The sequence below is a fragment of the Accipiter gentilis genome, chromosome 2 (assembly GCF_929443795.1).
Source record: "Accipiter gentilis chromosome 2, bAccGen1.1, whole genome shotgun sequence".
NCBI classification, from domain to species: domain Eukaryota; kingdom Metazoa; phylum Chordata; class Aves; order Accipitriformes; family Accipitridae; genus Astur; species Astur gentilis.
Window position 1 is genome coordinate 31,295,373 of NC_064881.1, and position 13,449 is coordinate 31,308,821.

General features: G+C 36.5%; 1 protein-coding gene across 8 annotated transcripts in view; it reads left to right on the top strand.

Annotated features, from left to right (window-relative positions):
* The window catches only part of VPS13B (vacuolar protein sorting 13 homolog B), a 485,377-nt gene that overhangs the window by 385,066 nt on the left and 86,862 nt on the right, over window positions 1-13,449 (top strand). For all 8 annotated transcript variants that reach the window (XM_049818749.1, XM_049818740.1, XM_049818775.1 and 5 more), the window contains one exon: window positions 3,683-4,090. In XM_049818749.1, the coding sequence (XP_049674706.1) occupies window positions 3,683-4,090 (408 nt within the window). The remainder of the gene's footprint in view (window positions 1-3,682; window positions 4,091-13,449) is intronic.

Below are 13,449 nucleotides of genomic sequence, written 5' to 3' on the forward strand. Positions count from 1 at the left end.
CTTTGATATCATCTAGTTCAGTATGATTTAAACATAAACAGAAATAACTTACTTGAACGCAGTTTGTTTACAAGCACCATGGTCTCTTTACTATTTATTTGCTGGAAATAGATCATACCTAGCAAAATAAGTTATTGCTATTATGTCTTAAATCTAAAGAAAGTATTGGGGTATAACTGTGGTAGCCAGTCACTAGTAGGCAATGGAGAGACCGATATAATCAAGGAGTTAAAGGTGGCTTTGAGCTACCTTTTGCCCTGTCCTGATTCTGATGTAATTTCGGACAATTTATGAGTTGTTTGAATTATAGGAAACTGTGTTCTCCTACTGGCACAGAATCTTCACAGTGTTGTGTGGTGTGCTTCCCAAGGTGTTTAAAATCATCTAAAAAAGACTGTTATCCTTGGATTTTGCACCCTGGAAATTTTATTCCAGCTCCATCTAGGTGACCCTTTACATCGCAACATCTCTTTTTAGCCCACTTTGAGTGACTGGAGAAGCTGCTGAACATCTATCTTCATCAACTTCTATAAATAGCTCTTCATATTTCATCAGTTTTTGCTGTTTCTGTCCATCACTTAAATATGTTTTTCTTAGAAGGAATGTTGAAGTTTCTTTTACAGTTCTAAGTATAAATTGTAAAACAGGACAAAGACTAAAAACATGTTGATTGCTCAATTGGATTTTTATTTTTTGAATGTTTTACTTAAAGTGCCAAAGAATCTCCTTACATAATCTTTCCCCAGTTGTAAAAATAACCTATGTCATTATGAGATAGTTAAAATATTTGCAGTGAAAGTTCCAGAGTTACATTTTCTGCAATTATGCTTCTGGCTGCCACCACCTTCTGGCGGGGCTGATTCACTGGATAATAATAACTTAATACAAACCTTTGTCAAGTTATCAGTAATGACAACATTTTTCTGTGTGACACGCAGTTTCCAAACAGAATACAGGGAAGTCATTTGCCTTTCTCTGGTGTCCTAGTGTCCATTTTTTTATTGCTGTCTTGGATGAGCGTGGTGTTTATGAAAACAAGTGACTAAGAGCAGTGATAAAACACAGGCTCAGGATCACAGGTGCCATGCATGTTCCACCGCTGAGCTTCACCAGTGCCCTTGTGTCTTCTCTGCCCTGGTCTGAGGAAGCCCAAGAGAGAACTATTGCTCTCATATTCATCTTCTTTTAAATCTTTCTCTGACAGTTTACTCTCTGGCTTTAACTTGACACCTGTTCTATCAACTTATATCTTAGCAGTTGGGGGGCTGTAGGTTTTTTTGTTGTTTTTTCCTCTTCTGGACTATACTACCATAGGAAAGTGTTGGCAATAAAATGTGCCTTTGACAAAGCGGTTAGACATGAAAGCTGTCACACCAAGCAATAAGGGTCCTTTCCTCATTTACTAACTTACAGACTTAATTATGTAGCAAAGCCAAGAACATCTATTCTTTTACTCCTTTATTACTACATCAGTAATGGAGAAAATTAAGTCGATGAGGAACTTGTTTTGAGTATGCCTAAATGGTTCAGAAACCCAAATGCTAGTGCAAGTTGGACTGCAAACTTGGGTCATTCTAAAAATACTGCTCATTTGTTTGTTTGGAGTTTTGTGGTTGGTGGGGGTTTTTTAAACATTTCATTAGAATAACACTTCTTTCCATTTGACTATCATAAGTACATTAATATCGTGATGTCACATGTGTCTCTACTTTCTTCATAAGTCTCCTTTCTCTATTCAAAGGGAGGAGAGAACCAAGGATGTGTGCAAAAATGTAGGCAAGCGTGGGGGTATTCTTTAGCGCCAAGAAGAGTGGAGGGATTTTCAAAAGTGTTAAGACAGTTTTCTTCCCTTGGTTTTAATTAAAAATATCAGTACATAAATGTTTTGAAAAATCTTCCAAGTTGTTCCTGTGTGGTTTTGGATGCCTAAAAATCTTGCTCTCTTCTAATGTCCAGCTCACTAGCTTTGATACTTGCCTTTCTACTAGGCCCACGTGTTAGCTGGTGTTTTGCCACAGTTTCTAGTTCAGCATGGAAGGCTTTGACACACACAAACAATATTTTCAGAAAACCATTAATTAAAATAGTAAGTGACAATTAAAATAGTTTTTCAGTCTTAAATTTTGGTTAGCTATGGAGTACTACAGACTTTTTTCTAAGATTGTTTGGGGGTTTTTAATTTAGCCATAACAAATCTTACATGGTCATTAATAAGTTTCTCTTATCTCTGTAGAAAAAGTTCTAGTTTATAATTCAGAGACTTATCTGTTCAGATACCAAAGCATCTAACTAAAGTTTAGAACCCCCAGATATTTTGGGGAGTCAGAAAGGTGCTTTGTCATGTGCCTGGAACCCTCTGAAGTCAGTATAAACCTATGCTTAAGAGCACCTCCGAAGCTCCGCTGCTGCAGCCCTTTACCATTGTAAAAACTTGTAATTTACCTAAAGAGTGCGAGAATCTAGTTCATCAGTTTGCATCAACATTAAGAGTAGAACGTGATCCTGGACAACTTGAAACTAGGTCCTAATTTTGGTGAAATACTCATTAATCTGTGTAAAACCTTCAACAGTGTTTCCTTTACATATTTATAATGAAACTTGAAACTAAGTGGTGCTGTTTTCTCTGAACATTTAAACTAGTTTAGATATATGCACAGAATTTTAATCATTTCTGGTTCTTGGAGGTGGGGTGGTGGAAATCAAACAGCAAAGTGAAAAGCAAACTTTTCCCCCTGCCCAGGGTAGCTGTCTCATTATGGGTGAAAGCCAAATTTAAAATGAAAAAATTTAAAAACTAAGTAAAAGCTGAATTTCTGTAATGAAGTGCAATGTGCTGATAAAAAGGGAGATAGCAGCAGAGAAATAAGTTTCAACCATGGTAAAATCCTGCTTCCCGTCTGTGGAATAATCTGGGTAATTGCAACATCTCAGCTACTAAATTTATCACTATTGTCAATGTTGTTCATATTAGTTGTGATTTCTAAAAATTCTGTAGGACTTTTAGCAGTCTAGGAAGTACCAAAATCCTTTACTAAGGAGACAAAGAATGTTTTAAAAATATTAGGTTATTCCAATCTCCCTGGAAAACAAATAAATCTAAACATACCTCAGTTTTTATATTTGCTTTTTATTTCACATTTCATCTTGAAAAGACATTGAAGAATACTGCATATTAATTGTGTAGGAAACAACAGAATATACATGTTATTCACTCATTTAAATGTGTTGAAAATGTTCACTGTTGGCTTTGGAGTTCAGTCAAATAGTTCTACTGGATGTAAAACTCAAGAGAACATGAAGTATATTTTCATTCTGACACAAAAGGACTAATGAATTTATCCTCCTGCACAGTCAAATAAAGTGTGTGTCTTTCTGTCCTGGTTTGAGCTGGGATAGATGGCTGTGGTAATCTCTGGGAAGAAACCAGCAAATAAGATCGACATTGTGACATGTTTTTCTTCCTTTAAAACTGTATATGGTGAAGATTGCTTATAGTACTTTTCATGATGTTTTAATTCAGATTTAATCCTAAAAATATTGTTTCATTTTGTTTTACCATTGATTCAGTCCTTTTAATGAAACAGTAGAAATAACACTCTCCACTAAATGCCTAATATTTTTACATAGCTTGAATAATTGCACTATAGCTTCTCATATTTCTTTCTCCAATTTCCTCCTACAGCTGACATAAATGTGGACATATCAAAACCTTTGAAAGCAAATCTCAGTTTTGTCAGACTTGATCAAATAAACCAGTTTTTGAAGAAAATCATAACCACAAATGATGATGAGCCCAGAAAGGAGTCTGCTCCATCAGCTGGTGTTATTCCAGATGAGGATGTCATTTTGATAACCAAACACCCCAGTACAAAGGATTTGCTACCTGCAGTGCACACCAATGCTGCACAAAAGGCTTCAGTACAAGAAAACTTGTGGCGAGCCCTTTCTTGCTTCCAGAAAATTTCCATTCACACCGTTCAGATGGTTGTTTCGATGGAAACCATCCCACATCCCAGTAAACCTTGTATGTTAGTCTCTTTATCAAACCTTAGTGGGAGCCTGAATATTAAAAGTGGACATAAAACTGCAGGTAAGAGTTTTGGAAGTTGGAAGTGCTACTGATCTGTTAAGTGGTGGTCTAGTAACCGTTTTAAAGCGTGGGCCATTGAGGGGAACTCCTCTAGCTACCATCATAAATCCACAATAGAAAATAGCAAATCCCTGATAGACTCCATTACTTGAGTTTTCCTTTCAGTGAGGCAGCACCCAAGAGTGCTTAATTTTGTAGTTAATATTCCCCAGCTTGTAGTTACTAATTTATTGATGGAATTCTGGCTGGAGTAGCGGTTACAAGAACCACTATTCTGGTATTCTGATAATTCAGCACATATTTCAAAGGGCAAAATTTTGACAGTTTTCACTCTATAACTACATTTTCTTGTTAGGACCCTATATTTCTGTTTAGAAAAAATACAGAAATAATTTTCAGAGCCCTCACATACGCTACTATGTAAATACTGGGTCATACCATTATTCTCCTCCAGGCTTATGAAGTTTTAAATTTTTACATGCTTCCTCTGCACAGATGAGAGTCACACAGGGGAAATGGGCACTCCAGACTCATTACTGTAGAACTGCAAGGAAACTTTACACTTTGGGTACAATTAAAAGGATACCAGAGACTCATTTAAAATGAAGACATTTTGAGTGTCTTTGTAAACTGTTTTATTAGTCTTTTAATAAAACTAATAAGATGGTACATTTACATGATGTGGAGATGAGCCAGATGTAGGTAGTTGGCAGAGTAGCTTCTGAGGTAAAACGGTCTGTAGCTGAGAGGAACAAGTTGTAGGCCAAGCAAGGTGGTGATTTATTTCTGTTTCATCAGAAATATTTCTCCTCAGGCCAGCAACTTTCAGTACTTCTTTATTGTTTTAAAAGTTAAAAATGAAAAATTTAAGGTTCATAGGACATGAAAGCCTGTGAAAGTGCTAGAGCCTGAAACTCTTGATTTATCCATAAATAAACAGCAGTACAGGCAGGAACAGTGCCTGCATTCCCACGCTTTTCCAATCAGATTGCAACCCTAGCATAGAAAGCACTGCAACTGAGTAAAAGGCCTTTCTAATGTCCTTTAAATAGTTCTAGTTTTCTTTCTGTGTAATAATCCTCTTTCCTTCCATCATTTCCCTTCTATCATTTATATATTATCCGTCCCATGGTACATTATGGTGTCCACAGCAAGCTTTGATAAATCAAAGCCGAGACCGTTCCGTCACTGTACTTATAAAGCAATTTGGCAAATTCAGCAGTGTGTATCGCTTACCCTGGAGTTTTTCATCCTTCTAGAAGGAGGATGTACCTTGCCTTGCACATTAAGCCTCAGAAACTTTCTGCTACAAAGTTCTGTTTCTTAATTCTTTTGGCAGTCTGAGGAAGCCAATCTCTTTTTTTAATGTCACAAGCTATACATGAATCTTCAGTATGTTTGTAGTCTGGCAAGCATTGTTAAGTAAAGCAATACTGATGCTGAATCTAATGAAAATGGAAATTATTCTGTATGAAGAACTTTCATAACCAGACAATAAATAGACATCAACAGACTCTTTTCACATTTTTTTCCAGTTAAAGTTGCCTTATCTTTGCTTTATAAAAAGAAAAATACATGTGCATGAGGTTTGCATGCTATTGCCACAGTGCAATAAATTGTTTTAAGTTTCAAGAAGTGTGAGAAACACACTTCCACAAAACTGATTGAAACTGTCAAAAAATCTTTTAATAAATTGTTTGGATTTTTATTTAAAATTATTAATTTTAAATTCAAGTGCCAATAGAAACCAATAGTGGAAATTATAACTTCAGGAAAGAAAATAAATTACTCAGTATGGGGGGAAACGGTGTTATAACCTTGTGTAAAAAATACTTCAGGAGAATACCACAGTTACTAACTAGATTTGGTTTATTATTGCAAAGAAATCATGCAAGCTAACTCAATTTTACAAAAAGGTCTAGTAGCTGTGTCTTGGGAGCAAGGACTATTTAAATATGTCAGTTCTTCACTAGTTTTCTTTTTACAAAAGGTTTTATAGATATACCTTTTGAGCTGAACAGGCTTAATGTCAGATTTTTTTTTTACAGAATGAAACTAATACGCAAATACTTCACTGTGTCTTTGATTTTACAGTCAAATAACTATTGTGACCATCTGCAGCAGCTGCATTTTACGAATTATTTGCTGAACCAAACTAAGCACAATGACAAAAGTAGTCATCTCAGATGTACAGTTAGAGGAAGAAAAAGGAGCATTGCTTGCCTTTTGTACAGTATGGCCATCTGCTGTACAGATGTTATTATATAGAATGACTTCAGATACAATAATTGTAGAAAATTTTCATTAAAACCTCAACAATTTGCACTTGTTTACTTGAATCTGCATAACTCCCCAGTGAGACAACACAATACGCTTGGGGTTCCTTTGGTTCTCACTAGCTTTCTCTTTGATCCTTTTTGATGTGCTGACTTTAATAAACATAGTTAAAAACACTGTTCAAAAATATCATGGAAAAAACTACAAAGGAACAATTATAGCAGTAGAAACTACTCTAATCCCTTACTTACGCAAGCTATTTTTAGTGAAATATGTTTTTTTACACATTTTATGTGGCATTGTTTTATAAACAGTGTAAACGACCCCTTTTCCAGATGAGTTTTAATGTAGGAGATGAAGTTGGTTTGTAAGGAATCCTATTTGCTAGGAATTATTTAGCAAAAAAAACCTCGCAAGAATGTATTGTCGGTATTTTGCCTCCCGTATAGGGGGAAAACAAAAGTGCGTGACCTTGTGTAATGCTTTGATTTTTTTAGCTGAAATTAAGAAAGAAGCTTGCCATATAACCTTTTTTTAATTATTAGTTTTCCCTCTAGACTTTCCTGGTTTAATCATAGAAGCTAAAGGCCTTCTGTTTCTTAATTTCTTAGGAAAGTAATAAGATGTAGCTTCTGAAAAACACAGGGGCTAATTAGTTGAATTATTTCACTTCTAACAAAACAAATTGTAAGTGTTGAACACTCACATTGCAGTTGGATCAAATTAAAACACCTCTATTTCTACATATCCTGCTGCACTGTTATACAACCCCAAACCTTTAGCGTGTCAAGGGACTTCATTTTTTGGACATTTTTCATGTTTTAATACAACAGTTACTTATAACAACATGGTTACTATTTCTGCTAGAATACTTATGTTCTCCTCTGTACTTATGGTGAAATCCCGAGTATTTTGGGTTTTGTAAAGTAACACTGTTGTAGAATGTGATGCAGTGTATTGGCAAAAAACAAACCAAAACAAAATCCCTTTTTGAAAAACAGATATTATTAATTTTACTTTAGAAGAGGCTACCAGTATAGTTTTTCTGATACCCTTAAGGGCAGGAGTTTAAGTTGTATTGATGTTAAATAAAATAATTATCTGTAGTAATTTTATATTTTGTGGCTTGGAGTTACAACTTAAAACTTGTACCCATTTCATACAAGCAAATAACAAACATTTGGCTCATTTTTGGCAGCTTGTACTGTTAACAAAAACCCCAAGTTCAAGAATCATCATTAGACCTGGTTCAGTGATTTTTGCCCTCTGAAGTATGTGGCATCTTGTACAAAGTGGCTAGAGCTCTCGAGTGCCATGTACCCAGTCAGATTTGAAATTGCTTGATATCACACACTTGAGGTATGTAGCTCACTCCAGAACACTCACATGCCATTAAAGTTGAATGAATTTTTAGCAATAAATACTAGGAAATAGAATGCAGTTCTAAACATATGGCTTTCAGCTAATTTAGGTTTGGTGTTGAAATTAGCACTACCTACCTGCCAAAAGAGCAGATAAATGAGAGAAGTTGAGAACTGTACTCTCCCCAGAGTGGAAGACAGCAAGAAGCCTGTAGCCTCTCGGTGGAGCCTTATTTTGCTCTGGCTGGACACAGGAGGGAAGTCTTGCTGCTCAGTGTCTGAACTGAGAGAGTTACAGACATAGAATATTCCAAAGATCATAGACAGAATTCCCCAGCCCTTCGTCCCGTATACAGAGATGATTACTTTAGCATATAAATAAGGGGAAAAAATAAACACTAGTTGAGCATATGACAATCGCAAGTATTTTTGCTAAACCTGAAAGAAATTACATACTTAAGATATTTTACAGAAATATTAAAAATTAAATGCAGCTATTAATTGGTGTGGAGCAAAGACCAAACTTCGTTTTGGAGTTAACAGACTCTCTCGAGAAAACTCTGCTAAGGCGTTGTCATAGCCTTTGGATGCTACAGATATGCGAGTTAGCCTATGGGGAAATAAAACATTAAATTAGATATGACTACCTAAAATAATATGCAGCAGTAACAAGCCATTTACAACACCCAGAAGACCTTTGTTACTTTTAGAAAGAAATATAAACTCTTTCCAACACTTGAACAATAGGAAATTAATTCTTTGTCAGTAAAAGCCAGAGGACAAACTAAATATTTAAATGGCCACTGAGGACTGAGGTGGAAGTGCAGCTTGTAGACAGCTATACAAATCACTAACAAACCTTAATAAATATTGGGTGTGGGCATCAGGGTCCTGTCAGATTTGACACCATGTCCCAAGTAGCTTAAACCCAACACTCAAGAAAAGGTGGAGACCTCATCAGGTCTCTAACATCTGGGATTTTATTTGTCATTTTGGCATACCCTGCAAGCGCAAAAGAAAGAGTAAAAGGGGATTATCCTGACAATGAAATGAGTTACTGAATCTTGTGATAATGAAAAGCAGAAGAATTCTAATTCCTTTCTATAGTCCCTGAGGTGGAGGTGCGTTTATAGTTCTGCAGGAGTATAATGTAGGAGGGAAGAACAGATGGCCTAAAATCCATGAAACAAGACACCACCTAATCCCAGGACTGAGTACCACTATTAATCCTGGTCAGATTCCCTACTAGTACTTTGTAACAGGGTTCAGAATTGCTACTGATGAACTAGCATGTTAACTCAGGGGAGGAAAGGAAAGTTAGTTGTAGGTTGTTGATTCAAGACAGCGTGCACTAATTTTGTAGAACTGTATTTACAGTTTAAATAACTTGATTTTAAAAAGTTGACTCCAAATGAAATTCAATTCTGAACAAATACGGTTGTTTTTGTAATCTTTTCAGCTTTTATTGTGGAAGTAATTGCATATTATCTTGAGACTGGAATTTCTTTTGTTATGTGGATCCCAGTGCTGTATGTGGCATTAGTAGGTGATACAGCATTTTCGTGGTAGTTAATTCTGTAGCGAATATTTACATTCATGAGGAAATACAGATAACAGTGAAAGCTGAATGTTTTCTTTGCACATTTTATGCTTTCTGTGCCATTCCTCCAGTTAAACCTACATTTTGCAGCGTGAGGTACAGAACACAGAGATTAGGCATTATTGGCCGGTCTTACCGACTACTTCCTTAAGTTGTTTAAATTGTTGACGTACTGGCGACATGTTTCTTCATTTTCTATGACAAGAATATTTTTTATGGGATGAGATCACCAGCTTGCTGCCCAAACAAAAGGTGCAGTTCCACAGGAAGTTTAGGTTACTGTGGCTGCACGTTTCCATACTCTGCCTTCTGCTAGCTCTGTTACTCAGGCAGCTGTTCATGGAGTTGAGTCAGGGCACTGCTCCGTCTGAAAGATAACCCGACAGGAAAGTTTCCAGCAAAATCATCTCCTTCAGCTGGCTCGCTGGACAGGTACACTTTAATGACCATGCTGGCACAACAGAGAATTCAGAGAAGTTTATAAAGGAGGGAGGGGGAGGAAGGACCGAAGGGAGGAGAAGATTGGAAGATAGGAGCCTGGACCCACACTGGCCTTAATCCTGGGGAAACACATCCTTGAGAGTGCAGGGAAACCTGTTTGGTTTGTGTGGCCTGGGTATATCTGTCAAGTCTCGGACTCCCACAAGCGTGATTCAGGGGCTTATAGAGGCTCAAACAGATCAGGTGCTGCTAGGCACTATCTTCAGGATGGCTATTTGTAAAGAAAAGTTACCCTCTAGTTCATGGACTAGTTAGTTTATTAAAGCAGTTGAAATCCAGTGAATCAAGTGTAGACCAGAGGAACAAGACACCAAAGCTGTAATTCTAATTCAACCTTGTGACAGTTATGTAGGGCTACATTTTGAGTGGCATCCACTATTTTGGAATGCTTCATTTACTGTGCAACCATTCGATGTCTGATTTTTTTTTTGTAGTGCTAAGTATCTACAACTTTGTACATCAGTGACAGTTGTAGGTACCAGCTATCTCCTGAAAATAAACCAAAGTTTTCAACCAACCACCTAAAATTAAGATGTGAAAATACATAGGTTTTTTTTTTTTAAATTGAAGAACCTCTCCATGCCCATCTGTAAAGCTGGAACGAATGTTTAGTCACTTTTCTGAAAACTGCTGATATCTCAAAATAAAATGTTTATGATACAAGAACCAAGTATTACTCATGTCAGTACAGTACTCAGTTTTGAAAGTTGGACTTATGGGTGCAAAATGAACACTATTTTTGTTGGTTTCCATTATGGATGTTTCTCTACTTAATTAGAATAAGATAGAGCTTTACAAATGTGTTCCAAATTATTCTATACCAAAGACAGCCTTGACCAAAAATGAAAATCCCTTTAGATCTTTACTTTAATATGCCCTCTCTGATCAGGCATCACAAAATCCAAAATTACCAAATCAACAGGCGAATTGACATTTTTCAGCTATTTAGTATGCAGTAGTGTAATGAACATTATGTACCTGCCCAGTTATTCTTTAAGGGAGATGAGCTCATTTCAAATAGATAACCATCTTTGACTTCTCTTCTGATTCATCACTGACCTGAACTCCATTTGAACCTTGTTAGACACAAAACAAGCAGGATTCCTGGCCTGAGCTATAAAATATAATTAAGCCCTTTTGAAATGATGTGTAAAAGAACATAGCTTTACCCCCACTATAACTACTACCACCACCACAACCAATAAAGTTAAATCAAGCACTGCCTGTAATGGATTAAAATAATAAATGTTCCTGGATTTTAGTGTTTGAAGTGTTTGAAGAAAACAGGCTCCCAGCAGCCAGAACTGCTGAATGCACGGGGACATTTATTAGTGACGAATTCAAGGGTTTGGCCTGTTTAAGATCATTACTTTCTGTTTACCGTGTGTTACACATCTCATGTTTTTACAGAGCCCACATGTGTCCCCATGTAATACTGAAAAAGTCTCTTTCACTAAAGAATAGTTAATTGGTAATGTGTAAATATTGTTCTCATGGGGAGAATGAACTATCATAAGATTCAGCTCGACACTGATGAGAAATCCATTGCGGTCAGTGGATTGTTAACTAAATCTCTCCTGGAAAATTGTCCTTTACTACATCTCAAAATTTGTTTGCTACTGCTGTTTCCAGACTTGAATAAATTGGCTGACTCTTACATTAACTGCAGTATTTCCCCTGTAATTATTTTCATAGCTTTGTTACTCTTTCTTCTTGGAAGCTGGTTTGCAGAGGATACCTGTCAACAGAGCAGTGTAACTAGTATAACTACTCATTACATGATGGATCTGAAGTTTTCTCAAGAGGAAAAACCCACGTAGATAATTCTATCAATATATTAGATACAATAACATATTTACATATTCAAAGCTGTCTTAGTATCTTTGGCAACTTTAAACTAGCTACTGAAGTTGCAAATACAAAGAGTGAATGCTCAGAAGCAAATATCACAGATTACCACTTGAGTAACGCGTGACATTAAAGCAGAAGGTAGTAAGGAAAACCACTTGCTAATTAACCTTCGACAGCCAGATTGTATCGCTGCTGCCCAGGCACGGAGGGCCCATGGGGGAGCCTGGACTTCTTCCTTCAGAGTGCACCATGATCCTTTGGTTGGGAATGCAGTCTGCCAGCTGCGGCCATCAGAGCAGACCACATATATCGCTCACATGCATCTTGCCCAGTCCAAATCAGTGTGGCAGCATCTGTGCTCTGGGTCACAGTCTTGCTTCTGTGCTGCCCCAAACTCAGAAAAGCAATTTTGTTCCCAGCGCTATGGTTTGTAGCAAAGCTACTAGCTTGCAAGAGGCTTTTCAAAAGACAGCTCGAATATAGTCCAGTGCCATGTGCTATGTTTATTATAATACATGTGTTTCCATTTTCTTAAAAATCTTTCCCCATATAGAAGTTTGCCAATTAAAATCGTGCTCTATGTTGTATTAGGTGACAGTGCAGTGAACCAAACAGGATTTGCAGCTATCTAAGGAAGAGTAAATGCACAGAGCATAATAGAAGGGAAAAAACTCCTGCTACATTTCTATTTGTTTCATTTGGCATTGATTCAAATATCAGTATTTTAAAATATTTTTGAAAACAGAAAGTCCATAGTTAATGTCAAAACATTGTCTCTCCCTTTGTCTGTGAACCAGGAAAAATAACAGAACTGGTTTTTAACACCTGTTTTCCCTAAACACTAAGAGATTGTAAGGCAAGGGTTGTTTTAATGTATTTGCTGCATCTATTAAAATGGTCTAGCTCTTTTTTTTCTATACACACAAATAGATCTATGCACACAGGGCAGTTCAACAAACATGAAGCCTCCTGCTATTGGTAAACACTAATATAACTATATTGTAGTTATATATAAACTGTAATATAACTATATTTATAACCGTATTAGGTAACTCGGATTCTATGAGATGTCTTTGTAAATGTTAGCATAAATCAAGTCTCTACTGACTAAAAAAAGAAAGGTGTTAGAATATCAAAGCAAATGTTGTCTTTTGGTAAATTTTCTTCACTATTCTTTCGTAACGATTTCCATCTTTAACTTCTGAGCAAGTTAATTTCTTGACATTACCAAGCAAGTGCTAGCTTTTTTTCAAACCTTCCTACATTATTTCCAACTGTATAAAAATATCTGGATATTCCTTTTGAGCGTATGTCATCATAAAGGTAATCCTTCCAATGGCATGCAGAAGCCTGGTATAAGCTGTATTTTGCTCAGTTAGCATGGAGGCATATTGCAGTGCTATTGTGGGTTTGGGTGGAGTCTGACGATGGAGGGCTGGCAGCAGTTTTTAAACACTGTCCAAAGCAAGTGCTTTATATTTATTAGTCTCTTGGAGGAGTATTTTAGAAGTCATGAAACTATTTGTTCTCAGAAGTAAATTATTGCACATACTGAAAAGTGTGTTGGTGTTCATAAGTAATAATCCAAACAGAACAAGTTAACTTCTGCATGTCACAACAATCGTTTATGAAGATATATTACTTCTGTGTAGTGCCATCTCAAGTTCACTTCAAATGGAGACTTGATTTAATCTGTTTCAACTGAAGTTAGAATTCTCCAATAGAAGTTTGTGAGAGATACCTGAAAGGACTGGCTGAAAACAGTGTCA